Source organism: Euprymna scolopes, chromosome 22, assembly GCF_053919585.1.
Source record: "Euprymna scolopes isolate OS-2025 chromosome 22, ASM5391958v1, whole genome shotgun sequence".
NCBI classification, from domain to species: domain Eukaryota; kingdom Metazoa; phylum Mollusca; class Cephalopoda; order Sepiida; family Sepiolidae; genus Euprymna; species Euprymna scolopes.
The window spans coordinates 48,869,047-48,881,444 of NC_136503.1; the positions used below are offsets into that span (position 1 = coordinate 48,869,047).

Here is a 12,398-nt window from a genome sequence, read left to right on the forward strand (position 1 = left end):
CCTTAGAGAATGACTGGTAATTTTATGAAGGTAGTCCAAACGTGCATGTTTTTTCTTCTCTTAAAGAGAAAAACAATTCTACATTTGAATAATTATATAATTGCAGTTATTATAATTGTACATTGGGACAATTTTAATCTAATTAAATTTAATCATGATATAACAGTAAATAAACTTGTTTTTGAAATTTTATTTCTATCGAAGAAAGTCGAATATTACATTTTATTTATGTTTTTAAACTGCAGAACAAGCAATTTTTATATGAGAATATTTTTTCAGTCCGTTCTTTTAATAATAAATAAAACTTTTCAGTGAGTATTTCCAAATCTTTTAAGTTAGAAGAATATTTTTTTTTAACTATAACGATCGATGAGTTCAATATTTTAGCACCGGGCGTAATTTATTTCTTTGAAATATATTTAAAACTTAAAAGTTTTTGTTTGTTTGTTTTAAAGCATTTTATCTGTAAATAATTTACATGACTGAAATGGGAAATTCTCTATTCTCTCCCTAGACACGCGAACACAAATTCATCTAAAAAATTCATTAACTAATCAGTTTTAATGAATGTTTTGTAGGTACCTTTAACGTGCGCCACAGTTTTAACCCCCCTATATGTAACACGATGTAATTTTAACTGTAATTTAATATTATCATCCTAATTTTTTTACCATTTAAAATAAAAAGTCTTAAATAAACTGCTAATAATTTTTAAAACATTTTTACAGTATACAAAAATAATGAAACGGGAGACAAAAATTGTGTTTACATCATCAACGCTTTAAAACAATGTTCCTGTGTAGTGATGTTTTTTAAGACGTAGACACACCCATGTTTTAAAAATTTAGCAAAAATCTAATAATAGTCTTATCTTTTTGAAATTTTCGATATTTATTCATTATTAAATAAACGTACATAATAAAAATAAGTTTCGTTAAATATATTAGAGGAAATATATATTTTTAGATGTTCTACCCTCCCTCCCTCCCCTATATTTCATAGTCCGAAAACTAAACAAAATAAATGTTGGTCGATAAAAAATTCAACATTTTTTAAAGTTGAAAAGATAAAATAAATAAAATACTTATCTCTCTTCTCTCTCTCTCTCTCTCACTCTCTCTCTCTCTCTCTCTCTCTCTCTCTCTCTCTCTCTCTATATATATATATATATATATATATATATATATATATATATAGAGAGAGAGAGAGATAAGTATTTTATTTATTATATATATAACCCTGTTATTTATTTCACTTACCTTAAAGTTGTTAATAAAATTGGACATAATATCAATGTTATTATTTTAAAAATTAACATTTTTTCTTGATAATTTTTTTTCTCGGTAATATAATTATTTAAATTATAACAAAAAAACAACAACAGAATTCTAAAAAAAAATATTTTAAAAAGCTTTAAATGATATTAAATTCAAATATTACACGATATTAAGTTTAAATGGATTTTTTTAATAACAGGTTTCCAATAATAAAAATTATATTCATATAAAAGAATATAAGACTATTGAGATAATAAAAATTGCAAATCCAAAATCGTCCTAAAAAAATTCGTTTTGATTTTATTATTTTGATTGATAGTGGCTGACCTTTATATTTTGCCCTATTTTTTCAAAATTGTACAGAGGCCTGTAAGCGATATTATCTTTGGATATATAAGTGTCAAGAAGACGTTAAAATTAATTTTATTTTATTAACTCTAGTCTGTGTAGTTCATTAATAAAAATCTATTTGTTTTACAAAAGATAAGTGTTATATTGTTTTTTATTTATAGTAAAAAAAAATACGTTTCTTCCATTGATAATTATAACGCGAATGCCCACCCATAAACATTGACACAAACACACGAAATGACGACGTCACTAATATTGTATAAAATGCTGACGTTTTACACACTGCCGTGGAGATGCCTAAAGTTTTGATATGAACCCAAAATAATGAGTACATTTGAGGGAAAAGCATTATTTGAATATCTATGAATAAATAAATGTAACAAAAAATACAAATATTTAGCGTGGAAAATATAATAATAAAAATAAATTAAAATAAAATGAAAATAAATTAAAAACAAGCACGAAATAAAAGTATGAATCAAATTTAATTAAAGAAATTAAAAAAAAAAATAAAATAAATATATGCTCGATTACAAAAAAAAGTGTATGAGATACATACGAAGAAAGTGAAAGAAAACCTTAGGGAGCAGCTATTAAATTAAAACCCGTTTATGCAGGGTTCATGTACCCCGTGAAGTGTCAAAAAACAAAACAAAAAAAAAAAAAACAACAAAAAGAAAACAAAACTATAGATGACATCGTTTGGTGCCACACCAACTAGTTGTGAAGGCTCAGGGAGAATGGGAAGTCCGAGGTAGGAGAGTACTAACCAGATCTCCGCTGGAAGTGTTCAGTTCAAATATGGTACCTTGGGGAGGCATTTTGTCACAAATGGCCGATGTCAACGAGAAATTGATGGCAAACGGCTGTTGCGATAATGTGCAATCATCTGCACGAGTGGTCAAGAGGTGGACACTGGAAATCTGAGGAGACTTGTTGTCACTCGATCTCCATCGAATACCACAGATTACTGCCAGTGAGCGATCACTGATGATGACGACGACCTGTGAGACAACTCCTAGTGAGTGAAATAATAATCGTAGATGTTTACTATATTTTCTTAGTTTTTAACCAATGTTCACATTATAGTATGATTGTCTTTTAGTAGTTATGTGAACTTCATTTCCGTATTCATGTATTCTGCACTGATATGAAAATAAAGACTATAGCGGAGTATAGGATTCCTAACCATGTAACTGATGAAAATACGCGACACATTTTGATGAAAAACATGAGGAAAAAATGGATATAGAAGAACAGAAAACCAAAACCTTAAATGTCATTTCTGTATTAAAAGTAATAGTCATTTAAATATTTCAACATATAATCTTGTGAGGGGAAAATCCAGTTCCCCAGTAAGAGGCACTCTGGATTGGAACAAAAATAAAAATTGTCTCCGCCATGAAGGATTTTTCCTCCACCGGCCGAGGACAGAAAAGGTGAATTGTAGCATCAGAACAGATACTACACTGTGATCTTGTCCCGAAGGCCAAGAATTGTTTGTGTTTTATGTTTCTTTAATTGTTTGTTCCCTAGATTCATAATTCAGTTTTATCAGTATTAGATAAAGTGACAGAAAGAGAGAGAGAGAGAGAGAGAGAGAGAGAGAGAGAGAGAGAGCGAAAAAAAAAAAAAAAAGGCAAAAATGGCCTAAATAACCCTTTACGATTTCAAATCCAAACCGGTGTTTAATCGTACTGTTCCTTGTGGACGCATTTTCAGCGGTGGTAAGTGGGAGTAGGAGTAGGAGGAATGTAATAGAAAAGATTTTACAAGAGGAATGTAATAGAAAAGATTTTACAGGAGGAATGTAAGAGAAAAGATTTTACAAATTCCATTGATTATAACCGATTTTGGCAGTGAACTCTCACTGGGAAAATATAGGAATCTACGGTTATCGAGGAAGTGTAAGGATAATAGGCCTGTAGCACACCTCAGATCCTGTGCTGCAATTTGTGAACATTACATTTGAATGTAATGTTTTGAGTTTTAATCCTAATAAGGTAAAACTAACACGGAAAAAATGAGTTCATTATATATATATATATATATAATATATATATATATATATATATATATATATATATAATAATATATAATATACATATATAATATATATAATATATATATAATATATATATAATATATATATATAAATAATATATAAATAATATATATAATATATATATAATAAATATATATATAATATATATAAATATATATATAATATATATAGAAGAAGATAGATAGAAGAAGAAGATAGATAGATAGAAGCAGATAGAATAGAAGATAGATAGAAGAAGAAAAATAGAATAGAAGATAGATAGAAGAGAAGAGAAAAGAAGATAGAATAGAATATAAGATAGATAGATAGAAGAAGAAGAATAGAAGAGATAGATAGATAGATAGAAGAAGAAGAAGAAGAAGAAGAAGAAAAGATAGATAGATAGAAGAAGAATAGAAGATAGAATAGATAGAAAGAAGATAGAAGATAGAAGATAGATAGATAGATAGAAAAGAGAAGATAAGATTCAGTTTCATTATTAATCGAATTGGGTTCCTTTCTTTTCTTTTTTTTTTTTAACATGTTTTAATGCTCGTTTTATAAATTCCCTCATATAGTATCGACTGTGACTGTTTCACAAATCTTACCTACATTGTCTGCAAGCATTTTTCAGTTAACAGGCCTTCTATATCTCGGTAGCCGTGATAGAAGGCGCTTTGATACAAGGGTAGATAATTCTTTTTGGATACTTGTTCTTTAACATTGCAATACTTTTAGTATCTCTTTACAAAAAGTTTGTACGAAATCTTTTTAGTTCAGTTCTCAATATATCATGTTAGATGATAACGCAATCCACCTATTCCCCTTTCGCCTATAGCTCACACAGCATACATCACACCCACTCTTATTGTCTTTCAGAACAAACTGCAGTCTATAGCTTAATATCTAGTGTTTTTTCACTCTGTAATGTTCGATCTATTTAACAGACAATCACGAGTAAATTGCGAACATAAACAAATAAATTAATTGAAATTAAATATCCGCATTCCTAGATCGAACGAAAGGTTAACATGTTTACACGACTTCCGGAAGACATTTTCTTGAAAAAAAACTTTTTTTCTAAATAAGAAATCACAAACTTCTCCCTTTCCTTAATATTGTGTTCTATACTCCTTCCCTCTTTCATTCAGATCTTGTGTATTCCGTTTGTCATTTGTTTTCACTAATCCCTCTTTCATTTTACACTATTGAAATTGTAATTAAATTGTTACTTAAATTAAGACCAGGTTTTACATATTTAAAGATGGTATGCAGTTTATCGAAGCATTTCATGAAGAACTGAATAAACCTATTTCATGTAAATGTTTTTTTGCCATTAATCATTTATATCAAGAGAGATGATTATATATATATATATATATATATATATATATATATATATATATATATATATATATAATATGTTTGTAGTCATCGACATAGTACTGTTTCGTTGTATCACAACTCATCGGTTCCGCTAGACTAACACCTGTCCCAACCCGAGGATTGAACCTAGAGCCATCGCGTTATATATATATATATATATATATATATATATATATATATATATATATATATATATATATATATATATAAAGCTGAACGTCTGTGTGTGTGTGTCTGGTCACGAATAGGCTCCTATATGGTTGACTATTATAGAAAACTGATCACATATAATGATAGAAGATGTATCGAGACACAGGAATGGGTATGTTTGATCTGGCATAATGAGGATTCGTTAAAATTGTGGGGTCTGCTTACGCGCCTGGTCCACAAGGTATGGAAAAAAAACCGTTTACAAGTGTTTTTGATATAGATATACATAATAATACCTTGATAAATATGTTTTAACTTAAATAATGATGGTATAATAAAATTGTGGGGTCTGCGTTCACGCCTGGCCTCCATAGAATGGAAATAGGCACAAACTTTAATAAAGGCTTTTCATATCTATCTGCATAAGTATACTTTGATAATTATGTTTCAGTTTGAAGAAATATGGTATAATAAAATTATGGGGTGTTTGTTTGCGCACGCCTGACCTCCATAAAATGGAAATATGTCACACAGTTTGATAAGGATTTTTTTAATATAGATCCACAGAAAATTGTGATAAGTGTTTCAGTGTGAACAGGTATAGTATAATAAATTATGTTTGGAGGCACAAAACCTATATATAGATTTAAATGAAATATGCGGAAATTTCTCGAGCTCTTTCGGTTATCATCTCTTCAGGAAAAAATCGATAGCAAACAAAACAATATTATTGGCGAAATTAAAGAGCACTAAGAAGGAATTAGGATGTGCCAAGAATTAAGAAAATATACGACTAAAAGAAAGATTTCAATCTGCATATACGGCCTTTAAAAGTGACTAAAAACTGGCACAACCAGGGGAAAAAAACAACGAGGGGAAAAAGGGGTCAAAGTTCCCCAAAGAGATATAATGCTGTAGGACTGATCTGAGTCACCCTTAAAAGCCAAGAATTAGGACGTAATTAATACCATTCCCCAAGAAATAATAGTTTTGTAGCACCCCCCCCCCCTAATGAACTATACTCTCTGGCGGATCAATGCTTCCCTGTAAGTTCTTCGGCCATAGACTGGCCAATCGACAGGCAGGGCGCATTGATCCTGCTGTCCCCAAAAAGAGTGGAGGGGACATCAAACAGTCAGCACAGAGCCGCGAGCAAAGACACACCTTCCTCTCCTCCTCGCCCAACACCGACAGTCCGACGTGGACCTGACTCAAGAACTTCGAGCTCCACCACTATTATCTCGTGGAATAAAGACTTGCAAAGGTTCAATGTTAAAAGGAGTTTGTCGTTTTTTATCGAGGGTTCTAAAAGATAAATAATTAGCTGGGGTACAACTACCCCACTAAAGTTTCTTAGCCCCTCTCTTCCTCTTTCTCATAAACCGGACACAAACCAGGAATTGCTATCCAGTCCCTAATCATCTCCTTCTCCCCCTCTCTCTCTCTCTTTCTCCTTAACCAATCCCTAGCCAGTATGACAGGCGAGTAGTCAGTACACTCTTAACCCCGAAACCAACGAGACTTTTGTTGCCGGTGAACATTATTAACAAGAAGTGTACTCACTCCAAAATGTAAAAAAGGCAAATAAAGTTATTTCCTTTACAAAGGTTAACATTTGTATTACTTTTATTATTACAACAACTAATAAAGACAAGTGTCAGCCAGTGTTACAACGCGTTTGTTGTCTCCTTTTTCCGGTATAAAGAAGGGTTTTGAACCGCAATAGAAACAGAGTCGAAAATCTTTATCAGCACAGCATAGATTGTCAACTAAATGCTGGCCAATAATATCCGGACTCCCATTGGTCAGCATTTGATTGACAATCCATGCTGTGCCGATAAATATGTCGGATATGATAAATGTGTCAGATATATGCTCGAGAGTCAAAACAACGAAAAGAATATTCTGTTGATAAATTGTTAAACCAAAGCAAAGACGTAGTAATTAGTTGTAGACACTTTAAATAAATTATCCCGGATGAATATAGAAGTAATTAAGGGATAATATTAGGAATATATATCATGGAGTTACAATTATAAATAATAAAGAAAAACATCTTTAAAAACACCATTAGCAAATGTTATCACGTTGCGCAAATTAACAAAACAATAATAATTCCATTAGATCAGTAATAGATATTAATATAAATCTCTTACAATAAACTGCTTCAGAGTCAACGAACTCACACACCAATACACACACAAACAATATACTTTATATATATATATATATATATATATATATATATATATATATATATATATATATATATATATATATTATTTGAGGGTAAACAGTTGTGTCGTCGATGGGTTCAGGGTCGCCCGAGGAAGTCTCATTGACTGAAACAGATGGCTGTTTGTAGCAACCATATGTAACTGTTTACCCTCAAATAAAAAGATATTTTGCTCTTGTTATTGAGCATTATCTAATAACCTCGTTGTATTCATTATTCCTCCTTTTGATCATCTTAAACACACACACACACACACACACACACACACACACACACACACACACACACACACACACACACACACACACATATATATATTAGTCCTCACGCAAAAAGGCAGGACACAAAATGGTTTAAATAATGATACTAATAATAATAGAATAACAATAACAAAGTCTTTTGCTAGCGAGGACTACTATTGAGCGTAATCAGTTATACACTCCTTTTGAAATTTTCATCTCTATTTTTCTCGTTATCTACTGAATATTTTTAATGAAACCTATATAAAATATGTTCCTTATTAAATTGTAAAGATTTTCTATTCTGAAAGAAGTTTTAAAAAATTTAATCTAAAAAAGTTATTTTAAAGTTTTTGTTAAAAAAATCCAGATTTTCTCATTATTCAGACATGTATGACAAAGAGGGAGTTACAAAAAAGAGTTGTGGTGTGAGGAAAATTACGAACTGAAACAGAGATATTCAGACCTATAATAATACAAAGAGGGGTTGCAAAAATGAGTTGTGGTGTGAGGAGAAATACAATCTGAAATAGAGAGGCAGAGAGTTTTTATAAATACATACAAAAGCACATTCATCTTTTTTTTTAAATCCAAATTAATAAATTAAATAAAATATAATCTTAAAAAGATACGATACAAGTTAGAAAAGCATTTCATCCAAGGTTTGAAAATTGTTAAATAAAATGTTTTTACTATAGGCTTTAAAAATAAAGGTACAAGATTCAATTTGAAATTTATTTATCTTCAAAGTGCACTTTTATACATTTTACAAAGTAAGGTATTAAATTTTTATACCTTACTTTGTAAAATTTATAAAAGTACACTTTGAAGATAAATAAATTTCAAATTGAATCTTGTACCTTTATTACTGCTTTAAAGCCTATAGTAAAAACATTTTGTTTAACAATTTTCATGCCTTGGATGAAATACTTTTCTAACCTGTATATATGTGTGTGTGTGTGTGTGTGTGTGTGTCTGTTTAATGAGGTGCTCTTCATACCAAGATGCTTCGTATGAATTACCATTTCCGTCTCTAACAGTTAATAAAAAAGCATGCTGCATCCTTGTACCTGTCCTACAAGTATTTTAATGGAATGTACTCTGACAAACTCATAGTACTTGTTTCTTCTCGACATAAATACCTCCACTAACCCAACAAGCAGCAAAATCCCTCTCCTTCACTGTAGAGATTCTTAGATGCCAAAAGGCCTTTAATAGTTTCTTCCCATAAACTGCAAGACTTGATAATTCCCCCCTGTTTCCCGCTTCCCTAACTGTACTGACATGCAGAAGTTTAAGTGTAATGTGAACAGACATCCTGCTGCTCAACTCCCTACATAGGGTCTCTGTAAATGTGGCCTTAAATAGTAACCCCTTACGTCCAAGTAGAAATGTGACTTGTTTGGAATAAATAAGAGTAAAAAAAGATTAGTAAAATAATTCGATACTGTGGACTACTGTTCTCATCTTGAGTGTCATTTTCATGTAATTTCCGACCTTCTTTAGGTATATCTTGTCGAACTCGGCAATGTTTCTGTCAAACTCGGGAATCTGCACAGAATTTTGAACAGAATCCTTTATTTACTTCATGGGGGTAGCATGCTCTCGTTCTGTCAGCCATGACTGAATACAGGTCCTAAGTAATTCACAATTGCATTTTTCCGTCACCCAAACTGAGGATTGAACCTTCAACCTTCAGGAGAATATCACTTTTACAATTGATTTTTCAAAGTACTCTAACCACTGCACCACTGGGTCGCAGATGAAGGTTGAAGGTTCAATTCTTAGTGTAGGCGACTGAAAAATACAATTGCAAATTACTTAGGATCTCTATCCAGTCATGGCTAACGGAACGAGAGCATGCTATCCCCATGAAGTAAATAAAGGGTTCTATTTGAAATACTGCGCAAGTTCCTGAGTTCGACAGAAACATTCCCGAGTCCAACAAGATACACTGGAAAAAGGTCGGAGGTTACATCGACCAAAACGTTGTGAAAATGACACTCAAGATGAGAATAGTAGTCCGAAGTATCCAAATAATATGAATAACCAATCCCCATCTAAAAAATTCAGCAACCCTATATACCAGGAAAGCACTACCAGCTCCCTCTTCCCTCTTTTCGAGGGAGCTGATCTCCCTTTCCCCTCCCCACATTAAAAACAACCTTGTGTCACATTTTGCTTTCGCGGAGAAGCAAATGAATACCAGAAACGTAATAAAATGATTGAAAATGAAATTGGCAGCACTGTTAAAATATTCATTGTCAATCATGAGACACAGACGATCTAGACTAATTGGTATGTTATCTTATTCTTTTTGTCTTTAGGTTTTTCCTCAGCAACCACGGCGATGTATATTGCAGAATGTTCTCCTCGTCACATCCGGGGAAGACTGATCGGCATGAGTCAGCCATTTTTGACAATAGGGACGCTTCTCGCGACAGTCATTTCTGGACTTTTCAGCCACAACAAAACACATGGATGGAGGTGAGTACATTTATCTATCGACCAACAAATCTATTATAATAATAATAATAATAATAATAATAATAATAATAATAATAATAATAATAATAATACATGCACATATATACATGGGATGTTTAGTATATAGAATAGTGGATAAGAATGGAAACAGGCTAGTAGAAATAATAATAACAATAATAATAATAATAATAATAATAATAATAATACATAACGCAAAACATGAAAAGGATAAAAGGATAATTATGGCAGCGAGAAACACTGAGAAAATCGACAAAACAGAAAATAGAGATAAAGGATAAGACGAGAAAATAAAAATGGGAAGAAAAACAACTACATGGAAGATTCATAAAGATGACAAAAGATGAGAATAATGAAAACACTTGGATATGGATGCGAAAAGGACACATAAGCTGAAAAACTGAATCCCTAATAACAACAGCACAAGATAACTCGATAAGAACCAACCACATCAAAACAAAGATCGATAAAACACAATAAAACAATAAATGCAGACTCTGTGAAAAAGAGACGAAACGATAAACCATATAGTAAGTGAATGCAGCAAACTGGCCCAAAAGGAATAAAAAAACGACCAAGTGGGAAGGGCAATACACTGGAAATTATGCAAACAACTGCATCTTGAATGCACAGACAAGTGGTACAAACATAAGCTGGCAACAGTACTTGAAAACGAGAATCACAAAATCCTATGGGACATGGACATACAAACTGATAAACCCATCCAAGCAAGAAGACCAGATTTCGTAATAATTAACAAGAAAGAAAAATCCTGTCAAATCGTTCCAGCTGACTTCAGATATAAAAATGAAAAGGAGAAACAGAGCAAATATACAGAGCTAGCCAGAGAGCTGAAAGGGATTTTGAAGATGAAGAAAATCAAAATAATATAATAGTAGGAACACTAGGAACAATCCCGAAAACTTTGAAAAAAGAATGGAAAAAAATTGGATTCAAATGAATGACTGGAAAAATATAACCAACAACAATCATGAAAACAGCCGAAATATCAAGAAAAACCCTTGAATGTGGAGACTAACACACACAAACCACAAGCGCAGACCAGACAAACTATTACAGAGACAAAACATGAAGGACTACATGGAACCAAGAACATTGAAGCTGCACACCTATAAGTTCTCTAACACCTCCTCATCCCCTCATTACCACATCACTGTCTTCCTCTCCCAAAAAAGAGTGAGACCGAATAGCCGAGTAGTCAAGGAGGAAGGAAAGTCCAAGGAATGAGCACTGACCAGACCTCCACTGTATAAGTGCAAAATTGGGACCTTGGGGGAGGCTTATTGCCACTCAAATTTCAGTAAAGACCAATCGCCACTCCCAACGAGAAATCAATGGCAAGCAGCTGTTGCAATAATGTAAATTTATTTGCAAATGTTACCGAAAGAGGTGGAGGGTACTGGAAAATCTGGGGAGACTTGTTGTCACTCAGCTTCCAGGGAACATCACAGCTTTTATTCTATGGTGAATAAGAGTCATAGAAAAAAGAATTTCATATAATCTTGGCAGTCCATTATCAGAATGAGTTCAATATTTTCCGGAATATTACTGTCAGCTCGGAGGAGTAGTGGTCCATGGGAAAAATTCACCATTCAAAAAACATTTTCAATATATGTGCTGAACAACAAAATATTTTGTTTATTCATGGCTGAACATTTTGCTAATTGCATTTCATTTCCTTTGATGATATGAACCATTATTGAAAATCCATGGATTAAGGAAATAAACATAATTTTTCCCTATATATTCCTTGTTTCAAACAATAAATTCTTAACTTAAATATATGTGCATATATTTTGATTTACATAATTTAACTTTAATCATTAAAATTATATATTGCTCTATTTTTTAAATATTGAGCTTTACCTTTTTGGCTAGGATCATCCTGAAAGTATTACCTCAATCTGACAGGATAATTCATCTGTGACTTATCTCATATATATATATATATATATATATATATATATATATATATATATAATGATCATTTTTTATACCTATAGACACTAGTGTTTCATGCTTTCGCAATCATCAATATAGGAGACAACAATTCGAGAGATTCAAGCCCAGTCAAAAAGGCTTTCGGGCTGCTAAACTATTATTAGTGGAATGAATGGAATTAACAATTTATAAACACCAAATTTGGGCGCAGACAGTAGATAATCTAGAGCAAACATGTAAAACACGCG

General features: G+C 31.9%; 1 protein-coding gene across 1 annotated transcript in view; it reads left to right on the forward strand.

The window, feature by feature from the left end:
- The window catches only part of LOC145243434 (proton myo-inositol cotransporter-like), a 77,446-nt gene that overhangs the window by 3,935 nt on the left and 61,113 nt on the right, over nt 1-12,398 (forward strand). The window contains exon 2 of the mRNA XM_080106323.1: nt 10,011-10,170. Coding sequence (XP_079962449.1) covers nt 10,011-10,170 — 160 coding nt within the window. The remainder of the gene's footprint in view (nt 1-10,010; nt 10,171-12,398) is intronic.